The 13,940-nt window shown below is 45.0% G+C and overlaps 1 protein-coding gene and 1 non-coding gene across 2 annotated transcripts; one reads left to right on the top strand and one right to left on the bottom strand.

Moving 5' to 3' along the window:
• Positions 1-3,307: 3,307 nt before the first annotated feature.
• On the bottom strand, positions 3,308-6,909 carry LOC101780857 (cationic amino acid transporter 9, chloroplastic). Its single transcript, XM_012843228.3, has 9 exons — positions 6,885-6,909; positions 6,232-6,699; positions 5,481-5,890; positions 5,053-5,229; positions 4,719-4,943; positions 4,436-4,612; positions 4,107-4,343; positions 3,773-3,862; positions 3,308-3,624 (listed from the first exon to the last, which is right to left on the bottom strand). The coding sequence occupies exons 1-9, from the start codon at positions 6,907-6,909 to the stop codon at positions 3,478-3,480; spliced, it is 1,956 nt and encodes a 651-aa protein (XP_012698682.2). The 3' UTR covers positions 3,308-3,477.
• A 5,202-nt stretch (positions 6,910-12,111) lies between these two features.
• Positions 12,112-13,697, top strand: LOC101780453. The gene is made up of 3 exons (XR_002677433.1): positions 12,112-12,153; positions 12,620-12,674; positions 12,975-13,697. It is a non-coding gene; the product is annotated as an uncharacterized LOC101780453 (transcript).
• The last annotated feature ends 243 nt before the right edge of the window (positions 13,698-13,940 follow it).

Below are 13,940 nucleotides of genomic sequence, written 5' to 3'. Positions count from 1 at the left end.
TTTACTTGTGATATGAATAGTATACGAAGTAGTATGGGCAGTATAAGGGTATTATTGGAACAGAATTGTTGACAAAAAAAAAATTCAGCAAAATTTTTGATGGTTTCATTGCGAATTTCACTTCTCCCCCGTTCACCTCTCTCGTCCTCTCATGTGACTGGCGGCGGCCGCCGCCGCTACCGGCGGGGAGGATGGAGAGCGGCGCCGTGCGTTTCTACAGGAGCGACGGGGAAGTGGGTCAACGGTGACGTGCGGGCCCGTGCGAGCAGCGGTCACCAGCGGGAAGGGTGGGTCCGCTCGAGCAGGATCGAGCAGTCGAGCGGCGCTGCGCAGGTCGGAGCGCGGCCGTATCCGGGCAAGTTCGCGCGAGTGGCGTTTAGTGGAGAGCGGTGATGCTCGAAAACGGCGGCGGCATGGCAGCGCTACCTAGCGGACCGAGCCGGCGGCGCTCCACGGCGGCAAGTTGTTCCTGCCATCTGCTTTCGCCGGGGGCTACGCTCCCATGAGGAGGTCCGTCGCCTCTTCCTCATGGACGCCCACTAGCTGTTGTTGTACGGTTTGGTGGTCGGCGAGGATGGCCACCACGACGGCAGGTCGTTGACGAGGGAGCACCCTCTGAGTGCGTGGCCGCCGTTGCATCCCTCGTGCCGGCGTTCACGGTGGACGGCTCTTTGCATGGATCATGCATATTTGTGCAGGCAGTTCTCATGGCCAGTTGGCCACTGACCCACTGTGCCAAGCTTAGTCCCATTGGTTTGTAAGCTCTAACAGCAAAACAATGACACGAACACAAGTTATACAGGCTGAGAAGGTTTCTAAAGTGTCTATCGTCATTGAGTCTCTTCTTTCTCTCCGCTAGGCTGCCGTACTAGCTCGCCGTCCAGAAGAACAGCTAGCCGCCGGGCTAACATGCACGTCGATGACGATGAGGGTGAATGGGTGATGTGCTTACTGCCTTGGAAAGAAATGCTCACTGATCCGTTGATAAGAACCAATTATATTTCTAGACAATGAAGCTAGGAGGAGACCTAAACTTATACTATTTACACATGTTCAGTTGACGCATCAATGGTTCAACAGCTAGATCAACTTATCTCTAAAAAAAGTTGCATCAGTGTTCTTCCCTTAACCAGAATTAAGGTCATGAGTTCTTGGCTAACAGAAGGCATCACAATACATTAACGCTTGCCCTCCTACCAAGGAACTTGGGGCATACTGGTAACTTCTTGATGATCACTAGAGTCGAACCATACTGGTAACTTCTTGCATCGCCTCCCAAGGATGGAAGTACAACACCGTGGGATTCAGCACTTACACTCCGCCTCGTCTTCCATATCTCAGTGTCTCTGTACTCTCTCCTTGGCTGCTTCGGTGCTGCAGAATATTATTGTGCCATGACCACCAACCTCCTACAGCAAGTCGTCCTGCTGGTTACATATGTTTTGTTTTAGTTTAAGAATAGACTAACAAATTGTAGAATGCCACATGTAACACTGATACATTAGGTACCTTATGCGAGGGAAAAAAATCTTAGGCAACACAATATTGACAGGCAGCATATAAACAACACTAACAGTTCATGACACATGCTACAGATATAAAAATGCTAGAACCATCATGTTGGACCATCAGAGTTTCAGTTTCATAAGTTACATTCAGAAAGTTTGATAAACTCTGACATAAGATAGTTAAATATCTACTTTGATGAAACACTGCTATGCCTGCTGACATTCTATTAACAAGCGTCAGGCTATTTTTTTTGGCTAATTTAATTCTTTCAGACTTGCACTTATAATTCTGTTAGTGCTCCAAATGACAACATGATCTAAGGTGAATCCTAGTAATCTTAGGCCCTGTTTGGTTCTTTAGGAGCTCCTAAAATTCCTGTCACATCGAATGTTTAGATACTAATTAGAAGTATTAAACATAGACTAATTACAAAACCAATTGCACAGATGGAGACTAATTTGCGAGACGAATCTATTAAGCCTAATTAGTCCATGATTTGACAATGTGGTGCTATAGTAAACATGTGCTAATGATGCATTAATTAGGCTTAATAGATTCATCTCGGGAATTAGCCTCCATCGGTGTAATTAGTTTATGTTTAGTACTCCTAATTAACCTCCGAATATTTGATGTGACATGAATTTTAGTTCGGACTAAAGATCCAAACACCTTAAGGTAGAAACATTTCACCTCTAAACTAACACTAAACTGGTTCAAGTATCACTGACAAAAGTATTAAGGATGAATGGATGATAGATATTAGGTGTCGAATAATGAATCAATGAACATTCTTCACACTACAACTCTATCATATTCGAAGCAAGAATGTTCTGGCACTGGTAAAAACCGCAATACTGGGCACAAGCAATGAATGTCACCTGATTCCTCATTCAGATCAATCCATCATTTCATATTACCACTACTTGTCGAATCTGACAAACACATGGAAACTGAACCAGAAAAAAGAAAGTACCTAGAGATCTGACGGGAAGTAACCGGGCAAGGGGAGTCGGCAGGACGGCAAGCAACCGGGCAGGGCGCGACGGGGCCGAGGTGCTGCCCTCTGTTGGGGCGTCTCGGCCGGCAGCGCCGCCCGTGACTCCAACGGCGGCACGGGGAGGCGTCGGCACCAACGGCGTCCTGGATAAAAATTCGAGTGAACGTGTAGGCGGCGGGCCGAAAAAACTGATCCATCCACAATTAATCAAATAATAATTACTAAATTACCTTCACTATTATTTTTACTATTATTTATTAGATCTTTTATATACTATATATTATTGAGTGGTAGCATTGTGTACAGAGCTCTTTTGCACTGGCCGCAACTGCAACTGCAATGATGGCCATCACTCCCGTGTGCCGTGTTGGCCCGGTGCCGGAGTGGCGGAAAGGGCGTCCGACCCATGGAGGGCCGAAGCCGACGGTGGTCGACTGATCGCGACTCGCGAGAACTAGCTCCCGCCGCGCGCGCGTAGGCCGTGGCGAACTGCGAAAGGACGAGGCGGCCGTCCTCTGTCCCCGGCGGTGGTGGAACTGGAATCCGACGGCCTCGAAACCAACGGGCTCGCGCCGTGCGAATTGTGTGTCAATGACTGAAGTGACCACCCACGCTGAGCTCACCACCCACAGTGCGGAGGAGCGAGGCCCAGCAACAAAGCAGCGGCGGCGGCCCAGCAACTTTTGATGCTCCTCACGGCATACACAAAATACGCTGTGCATGACAAAGAGTTGCTGAAAGTAATGTACCCACAGCTCCTTCTTTTCTTTTCTTTTTATTATTGGGCAAAACTCTATGCACTTGGCATTCCTTAAGGAACGGACACTACAACATATCATTTTACAGTCTAAGAAACTCACTGTCTACATACATAACTATAGAGTATGCACTGTGCAATATTTCAGGAGAAACGCAGTTAGGTCCCATCTTATGGTACAGTATTTTCAAAGAATTTAGAGGCTTGCCACAGCTCATGGAGCTTCAGAAGGAACTCCGTGGTAACCAATAGATGAGTGGTCCGAGCTGTAAGGGGCAGCATTGTACTGACCATAGCCCGCGTAAATTCCCACGGCGATCAGACTCAGGATGACAAATCTATACCACGCTTCTTCATGTAGCTGCGCGACAAAGTGTCAATGCCATCCGTCATGAGAATTTGGTAGTAAATAATGGTCATCAAGGCAACACCAGAAAGGGATGTATTTATTTAGTATTGAAATCTGTGACTGAAACCAAAACAAAGCGAACATGTAGAGCAGTGCAAACCTGAGCAAACAGCACCATGTTGAAGAAAACAGAGATAACTGGAACCAGCGGTACCCCAGGACAAGAAAAGCCAGGCGGATCAACATAGACCTGGGAATACATGGCAGGTCAGGTTTTGCAGAAAACAATATATCAGCAAATTGAGAGTTGAGACTGAACATTTTACATCAGCGTCTAAATCTTAGCACATGGCAGCTCTATCCATGGTTTCGAACAGCAAAACTAATAGTGTGATTTATCCAGCATGAAACAATGGATCATTACATGCATATGGGATTACATGGATTTGCGAAACCTGATAATTATAGGACAGACAGGTATACATGGGATTTACCTGACGAAACTGGAGAGCGAAACTGGCAGCAATAGCTATCAGGAACGCTACTACCATAAAGGCAATAGCATAGTTGTATCGATAGCAAAGTCCCACTATAAAACCACAAAGAGCAACTATGACAAGACATAGAACACCCTCTTGCCAGATTGACATAATTCCAAGGGAGCGACGACTAGTTGCTTTGTCATTCCATCTTAATGTGATCGCACAAGCTGATACAACTGAATAACCGGTCTGCTCCCAGAAAGATAGAAGGGTTAAAAATCTAACAGTTAATACGACTGGAATGAGATATTCAAGTTGAAATATTTACTGAAGTTTCGTACCAGGGTCCCAACAGAAAGAATATGAGAGAGCATGTGCACATTAAAGAGACCTGCCATGACTGCGGCAACACAGCCAACCCAGATCTGAGAGTGCAGAGGAGTATGCCTTGTTGGGTGTACTTTAGCAAATATTGAAGGTAGCAGCCCATCCCTTCCAAGCCCAAGATACAAACGTGACTGTTTAAAATTAAGGAGGTGATGCTCATCAAGTTGATCAATTTGATTGAAGAATAATTACGAATCTGATACTGATACCTAAGAAGCTAGGAGGTATACCGTATACCTGAACATACAATCCAACTAGAAGTGTTGTAGTAAGTCCAGCAACAGCACCAATGCTGATCAATACAGTAACAAATTTCAGCCCCTTAGCAGCAAAAGCCTCAGCCAAAGGAGCATCTTCACCAAGTAATGTATATGGCACCATTCCAGTAATGACCAAGCATACAGCAACATATAATAGAACACATGCTAGAAGGCTTCCTAAGATACCAATGGGCAAATCCCTCTGAAAAAGTTTGTTTGCATAGCAGAAAAGAAAGTTAAAATGCACTTCACACTAAACAGAATATGGCCATAAAGAGATTAGGTAATAAATAAGTGAGGCTACTCATTACCTGTGGACTTTTGGCTTCCTCAGCAGAATTAGCAACTGCATCAAATCCAACATATGCAAAAAAGACTACTGTTGCTCCAGTCACAACAGATTTGAAACCATTTGGCATAAATGGTGACCAATTTGTTACATCCACCTCAAACACACCAGCAAATACAACGACTATAACGATGACTATCTGCATGACCGAAACAGGTGCATCGTTGCATCAGTCCAAAACACTGAATAAAACCTCCCAAACATGAATGTGATATCATGAGAAAAATACTAAAACCTAACGTTGTACAAAATGTCTCACTTAGAAACTTAACACTGATGTTACATGAAAAAGCCACTTAGCCACTTCAACCTGTTCACTTACCCACATTCACAATGTGTAAGCTACATGTAGTGAAGAAAAAAACAACTTTAGCACGCAGGCAGTCTTACCTTCAGTGTAGTCATAAAAGTGTTCACAGCTGATGATTCCTTCACACCATAGCAGAGAATTGCAGTTAATAGGATGAGAAGAATTGGGGCCAATATATTAATCGATACGATACCACCAAAAAACTCCTCTCCATGTCCTATCCAGCTTGGAATATGGCCCTTCAGGAATGGGAGCAGCTCCAAGAATTGGATAAAGTAACTCGCTAAGCTACGAGCAATGCTTGCCGCACCAATATGGTAATCCACCATCAACTGAGTGAAAACCAAGAAGGCGGTGATCTCATTGAACGCCGCATATGTGTAGAGGTATGCTCCCCCAACCACAGCAGGGAATCGAGATGCGAGTTCAGCATAGCACAAGGCATTGAGCACACACGCAGCTCCAGCAAGAACAAAACTGATCGTAACACCTGTTTCAATTTGAAATGCTCGTGTTATTTTCAGCAGAAACTAAACGAAGGGAGATCGCCATGCAAGCAAGTAAAGCATCAGTTCAATTCAATCTATAAATAAACTATTTCAATCCAAGCATTTAAAGGAGCTAAACGGTCATGCAATTCTCGGATGATTTATTAATCGCATGAGTGATTCCACCAATTTTTTTCATGTCATTGCAAATTCTACTACGCGCTGAGACCAACAAGTTGTTGATCCACTCCAAACTCTAGTAAAAAAATATATCCGAGGACGGAGTAACAGTAGAACTGTCCAATTTCGATTCTAAGTGGGAAGAGGAGCAAGTTGTGTTGACCTGGGCCGGTGTCGCGGGCGACGGTGCCGGTGATGACGAAGATGCCAGCCCCGATGGACGCGCCGATTCCGAGCAGCACGAGCTCGAGGACGCCGAGCTGCCGCACGAGGCCCTCGCCGGAGGCCGCGGCGGACGCGTGGGCGCCGAGGGGCTTGCGGCGGAGCGCCGCGGAGCAGAGGCCGGAGAGGAAGGGGCGGCCGGTCGAGGAGGAGGGCCTGTGGTCGTCGGCTTCCTCCATGGCGCCTGAGGAGATGGGGAGCTGGTGGCGTCGCGACTTGGGCCTTCGCGTCGTTAGCATCAGCGCCCAGACCGGGAGGAGTGACGTCGGCTCTTGCGTCACGAGGAGGAGCAAGCGGACGGAGGCGTGGCCCCGCCACTCGCCGGGGGATTGGTTGGAAGATCGCGCCGGTCGGGGGTTTGGTAGAGGGATGGTCCCGGTTGGGCTGCCATTCTTCCTTCGCTCTTGGGCTGTAAAGGATGTGTTGGAGTTGGGCTTCAATCCATTTACACGGTATAATTTTCCAGTGGCTAAATGGGCTTCATTGCTCTCATAAAAGGCTTCAGCCCGTTGGCTTCCGAGCTCCAAACTTCCTTCTAGCTGCTACAAACCAACCGAGCGGCGGCACCGGACCGGCGGCCCCGAGCTCGACTACGTGCGGCGGCGCTGGATCCAGCCATGGCGGACCAGGCGGAAGCCGGAGAAGGGAGTGCAGCGGAAGGAGGTCCCCACTCGTCAACCGAAGACCGGCGCGGCGACGACGCGACCGGCAAGGAACCTCTCGGAAGCCTTGATCCTTCCCTCCCTGCCAAGCGGGCCCGGCGGTGACGGCATGCGATTGCGTCTGCACCTACACGTGGTCGCCCTTCCAGCTGTGGCCGTCTGGCGGCCCGGGGCGGGGCGTGGGGACCTCGTGGGCCGAAGAGCAAGTGCGTTCCGGAGCGTCCGATCAGGCGCGCCCAGGCGCCGCCAGCGATCGGACGCTGGAGACGCGGGCGGGGCGACGGGCTCGAGAACTACAAGAGCCTGCGGGGTGCGCTCGCTGCATGCAAAAGAACAACCGCTTTCGCTCTCGCAAGAGCAGCAGCAGCAGCAGCAGAGCAAAAGGTGAAGGTGAGATCGGCGTCCCTCCCTCCCACCCACTCCTCCCCCTCTCCCTTCTCGGGGTTTCTCCGCCCTCGTCTTCTTCCCCCAAAACCCCATTCCGCATCCCACGGCCCGTTGTTCCGATCGAAGCGTCCGTTTGCTCTTGGTGGTGGTGGTGGTGTACTGGTGGGTGTTGCTCTTGCTGCTCTTCTCGTTTTTGCTGGGTGCGCTGGGGTTTTGCTACTCGTTTTCGTGAATCTAGCGCCGTATTTTGGTGGGGGGGTTTTGCGCTCTCCTTCTTCGATTGTGCCCTGCGTGCTTGCGATTGCATCCGCGCGTGCGTGCGTTGCTTCCTGCTGTTTTGTTTCTGAATCTCGTGGTGCTTTTGTTGGAGGAGAGGAGGCGTGCGTGCGCCGAGGAAAACCCATGGCGACCTCTGCTCGCCTCTGCTCTTCGGTCTCACCTGGTCCTGCATTGTTGCGTTTTTTTCCGTTGGCGGAGGCGCGAGCCCTCGTTTGGTTGTTGTTGGTGGTGATGGTGGCGGTGTGTTGCTCGATGGTGCTGTTCGATTTTCTCGTTGTTCCTGGTTCACCGAGTGCTGCTTAAAAGTAGTGTGATTTTTCCTCTCTTTTTCTGGAGTCTTGAGGCTTCTTCTGCGGGGTTTTACGCCGCACGCTTCCATCGTGTTCTCTGTTCTTGCAGTTGATTCCGTGTGTTTGTTGCAGCCGTTTGGTTTTGAAGTTAGAGGCGAACGAGCACCGAGAACCCAGTTGTGATCTCTGTTCGCCTCTGTTCTTCGACTTCACTTGCTCGTGAGCAATCCCCCTTCGTTGATGTATCCATCTATTCTTTGTCGGTGCTGTTGGTTTCGAAGTTGGTGGTGATTTTCTGGGAGGTGAGGCCAATGATCACCGATACGTGCTATTACCGTGGTGATCTGTCTCATCGTTTCCAACATGGTGCTCTCGATCTTGATCGCCATCCTTTTCTTGTTGTGTATTTCCGGCTTCTAAGAACGCGATGTTCTTCGTATCTGCCGGTATCTCTTTATCTTGCCTTTTTTTTACTACTTTATTTTCCCTTTTGGTGCGTTCAAGAAGTGGCAATTTCTGCACGTGGGATTCTTGTTAATGATGCAACCAATCTGGGCATCAGAGTCTTACTATTTCTATATCCACTTTGTTTTCCTTTTTGGTGCGTTCCAGAAATGGGAATTTCCTTTCACGATGTGAAGGGTTTGCACTGCTGTTTCTCTATCCCTTCAGAGCCTCTTGTTTTATTGCTTCAATCTTCTGTGATGATGTTCTAAGAGCGTCTTGTATCTTGTTCCTTATGTGGCTTTACTAGTGGACGATGTACTATCTCTGTTCGTTCTTCATATTTTGCACTAATTTGATGTGCAAGAACGAGGAACGTGATCTCTGCATGTCGCATTCCCTTGATGCCAATACATTTGATTCAATTTGCATCAAAGAGGTCTGCATTTCTTGATGCGGGTTTCTTACAAGGTTGAATGGTGCCTTCTTGTTTGTTGACATATTTTTATTTTCTCTGTCACACGCGGTGTTCACTGAGCAGTGTCATATTGTTGAGATGGTATTTCTTCTGTTCAATACTGCTTGCGTGATGGTAATGCACACTGCAAGTTCAACAGCCTAAGCTGTTTATTTCTGAAACAAAACATTGAGTTTCTTTTGGGCTCACGATTGATTGAACTGGTGACCATTCTTCGTGATTCTTGTTTAGGACTGACTGGTTCCTTTTTTTTTTCTTTTGAAACAAATGACTGGTTCCTTCTCATCTGTTATCTAGCTCTAACTATGTCTGCTCGTTTTCACACTTCAAGCTTTATGTGCTGGTGTAGTTGTATCTATGTTGTTGGCTTTAAAATAACCTTGATATAACATTATAGCTGTATGTATTTTGTTAGTACAAAGCTTGAGTCACATTTAGTATAATTGTCCAATACAATCTTAGGGGCAATCACTATTGCACCTTAATTATATTATTGACATATCATATGTTCATCCCATAATATAGTCAGGGTACTTTGACTGAATAATTTGAAATTTTACCTTGTCCTACCTAATTCATTTCTTGCAAATTACAGAGCCACTGGGCCAAGGAATGACATATTAAGCATCGACCTTTGCTATAGTTGCATGTATAGATATATATTTCTTTTGCAATCTAATTCCAGTTCTATATACAATAAATGTTCGTGCTAATTTATATTTTTAGTTCTTGTTTTGTCGAGCTGAGTGTCCGTTCCATACGCAGTGTAGTGTCAACATATTTAATTTATTTCCTCTCTGACATTGTTGGTAAATTATTTATTGATGTTACTTTCACACTAGAAATTCAGGAAAACAGGCAATCCCTATGGGTGCATTCAACAGCCGTCCAGAACCTGTGGTTCAACAGCTTACCGAAGGAGGAGAAAATGCCAAAATTAGTTATGGAGTATCAACTATTCGGCGCAAGAACGTGAAAGAATCTACTTCTGCTGTGAGTATTCTACCGGTCCTTTGCAAGATTATTGTGAGAATAGCTCTACATATATATGTGCTTGAATTTCTACTGATTGGGATTAAATACTAACCCTTATTTTTACCTCTTATTCTGTAGTTTGCAGCTGTCCCAAATCTGGATAACCTCACATCTTTCTTTGGTGTTTATGATGGCGATGAAGGTTTTATCTTGACTGACATCTTTTGTAACAAAAATCAAACTTGTCAGCTATTTGCATAACTGAACATTTCAGGCATTTGTTTAACCCATTATACATAATAGTCCAGAAAATATAGATTGTTTGCATGTGTTTGTTAAATTGCCTTCATGTATACTTTGGGCATTTAACTATGGATGTTCTTTGGTATATAGTCTCCTGGAAACAGTAGCGCTCCCTCTTTTTATGGGGCATATATATTAGGATTTTTATAGTCCAACTTTGTTAGTTTTGACCAACAATTAGTTAAACATTTGCATGTTTAGTGGCTAAAAATTTATCAATATACTTATAGTTCACATATCTTTTAATACGGTTGATAATATATTCCAATAGAAATTAATTGTCAAATTTTGCTTTCAAGGACATTTCAAATACTAATATGCCCTACATAAAGAAAAGGAGGGAGCATTATTAATCCCTCTGTTTTGTTTTAGCAAAAAGCATTTACTAATGTAGTTAAATACTGAGCTGTTTCTTTTTCCTGTTTCAGGTGTTGAAGTGGCATTGTTATGTGCAACACAATTTCATAATGAGCTTCGCAACCATCCATCCTATAAACACAATCTGAATGGTGCAATGAGGATGACGTTTTACAGGTTATTTTGTTGATAAAATAAACCGTTGATTACATTATGGTTCAAAAAAAAATAACCGTTGAATACGTTAGTTCTGTACCTTTTTTGGCAGTGGATGTTCAGACGGACTATATTATGCCCATCTTGCTCATAGTTAGATTTGCTACATGTGCTAGTATGAGATATGTGACTGCTGTTCCTGCTTACTTTGCTGCAGAATGGATGAGCTGTTGCAACTGTCAGATGAATGGAAGAAATTACTTCCTCGTGCTCCTAGTGGTCCGATACAACGTTTCTTTCGCAAGGCTTGTAGTTGTGCTTACCGTTGGCCCTTCACACAGGTAAATTGTAACTCCTGAATGTTGGTTCTTTAATCATACATCTGTAGAGGGGGTTAATCTAAACGCCAGCCCTTTGATATGATGCATATTATTATCTATAAAAAAGAACTGGTAGGAATAGCTATTGTATAGAGGATACATTGTTCTTTCTCAAGGTGTGCTTCTGAGTTGAAAGTGGCATCATTAGCACCAAGCTTCAATTAGAGCCACATTGAGTGCCTGGTTTTCTGGGTTGGAGGCCAAATGCTGATTTGGTTCTCATTGCACCGTGTTTGTTACCCCATTGCTGAAATTAACTTGAGATATTGCACACTTCACTGTTTTAAGTTCATCATTTCGTTCATATTGTTCTATCCTTTCATCTAGCACACCATTTCTCGCAATCCCTTATTTTATAAGATTTTAGTATTGTGTGAATACATCATTTGGAATCTTTTTCCCCAGCCTCCCCCTTACATACCGCCACAAGAGTCAGGATGCACAGCATGTGTAGCTGCCATTAGAGGCTACAAGATCATTATTGGAAATGCTGGCCATTCTCGTTGCATAATCTCAAGGAATGGTCAGGTATATTATTTGTTTCTTGTCAAATGTTTGGCTGAATCTAACTAGCGTCCTCTTTTTTCATAACAAATGCATTCAAGTGGTGCCTAAAACCTATGCTTGTTTCGATTAGGCAATTGAATTAACCACCGATCACAAACCAGAAAATCGGAATGAAAGACGGAGAATTGAAAGAGCAGGGGGGCAAGTAATCAAGGATAGGGTTGTTGAACTACCAGGAGAAGCAGAAGGATTCTTCCAGCAGCGAGGGTCGGGTACCGCTCGGATTAATGGAATCTTAACTCACTCCAGAGCGATTGGTATAGTCTTATGCAATTTCCTTTTGCTCATCTGTATATAATCTATCCTTCAGGGCAAGTTGTAGGACATTGCATATCATCTATAGCACTATAATGTTTTTTTTGACACTTTTAGGCTATTTTGCATTCAAGAATAGCAAGAATTTGAATTATCAACGCCAAATGGTGACATGTAATCCAGAAGTTATCACTGTAAGTGTAATACAGTTGTTCTAAGAACTAATTATACACATTTTTCTGGGTGTCATCTGATGGAATGACCTCCCCTTTGTTAGATGGGTATTACCAATGATGTTGAGTTCCTTGTCATAGTAAGTGAGGGTATCTGGTAAGTCCTCAGCAAAATATTTCAGAAGTGGTTAGCTTATTGTTTTTGATCCTAGGTTCAAAGACAGTGCAAAATATTCAACTCTATGTGGCATTTAGTAGCTTTCGATCTTGTTTCTTCTAAGATACTAGTATTTATCCAGAGGGGATCTGTACATTTTCCTCCGATTAAATTGTGCGCGGCTTGAATTAAATTTTGTTATTCTTCATTAAGCTGTTTACATGTAATTGCCCTGGAGTGTTCTAAGTTGCCACATAGAAAAATGCTCAATCCCTAGGTTAACTGGTGCTTCTAAATGTCATTCATTTCTGATAAAGTAGTAAGCTCAACTTTACCGCAATCTGCTATATAGATCCTGCAGACTCATCCACCACTACCCGCCGGTATAATTTGATAACACACTTCACCCCCTAAATTTGTTGCCTTTATCTCCATGCTAACATTGTGTCTTGTTTTCTTTCGGCAGGACCTTTCTGACAAGTCAGGGTGTGGTTGATTTTATACGCTCCCAATTAGCAGCCGTGAGTTCTTTCCACCTCATGTTATCTCTATGCCATGATAGTGTGATACATTAGAAAGCAATTTCGTACTGGATGGATAAAATTTTATAGGGTGCATTAAAAAATACCTCGCCTAATCGTAGAAACATTTACTACTGAATATGTGTATATCCTTTCTTCAATATCTGCTTGACCTGGTACTTGGATGGAATCATGGAATTAGCATGTTTGGGTTGTGATTTATCTTCAATTGATTCGTTGTTAGATTTGTTTCGTTGAAGAAAAATGGTTGCTAACTTGTGCTGTCCCTAATTGATGCAGGGGACAACTAATCTGCGCACTATCTGTAGGAGACTTTGTGATCATTGTGAGCTAGCTGCCTACAACGTGACCGCCATACTGGTTCAGTTCATGGAAGCCCCACCACCCAAACCGGAAGCAAACTTGTCTGGTGACAACGGGAACAGCAACGAGTCTGGTGGCAATGGAAACAACAATGGCGCCCCGCCACAAGCACCGGAAGAGAACTTGTCTGGTGGCAACGGCAACAACAGCTACGACGCTCCAGCAGCCGCACTGGAAGAGCAAGAGGAACACGAGGTCTATGAACAACCTGAAGGCCGTGAAGACCAGCCCCTCCTCACTGACCATGAGATAACGGAAGACTGATGGTCGCGGCAGAGAGTTTTGGAGTCCCTGGGCAAGAGAAGAAAGCTCCTGGGATTTGCAGGTTCAGCTACAGCGCTGTTTCCCCTTTCTTTTCCCCTCGTCGTCGAAGACAGACAGAGTTGGTGGTGTGATGCCACTGCTTAGGATGATGCCCGTTTTAGTCTCTTGCACTAGTAGTAGTAGTGTATTCTGCTGCCTGGGTACGTTCCAGTTCCACTGGATGGAGATTTTGCCTGAGAACCACTTGAACGCACGCACCTTTGGTGGTTGTGATATCTGAATCCTGGAGATGCTTAATCGAGTTTGCAGTTGATATCTTTCTCTTTGCGTTTACAATCGTTTGTGGTGTATATGTCATTTGCTCGTGTCTGAAGTGTTTCTTTTCTGAGACGAAACCATCTCAATTGAATCAGTGTTTGTGCCTGGCACCATGCAAACCACGAGGGGGGGGGGGGGGGGGGGGGGGGGGGGGAACAAGGCTGGGGAAAGTTATCAACTTGAATACTGCGATTAAGGCCCGGAGGATACTCTACTCTAGTGAATAAACCCCCTCTGGTGAATAAATTATATCTATGCTCTGCCTTTGCTTCCCTATTTTTCTGAAGAGGACCAATCACT

The sequence above is a fragment of the Setaria italica genome, chromosome I, assembly GCF_000263155.2.
Source record: "Setaria italica strain Yugu1 chromosome I, Setaria_italica_v2.0, whole genome shotgun sequence".
Taxonomy (NCBI): Eukaryota; Viridiplantae; Streptophyta; class Magnoliopsida; order Poales; family Poaceae; genus Setaria; species Setaria italica.
The sequence above is the reverse complement of the archived record's forward strand: the minus strand, read 5'-3'. Positions and strand labels throughout refer to the sequence as shown.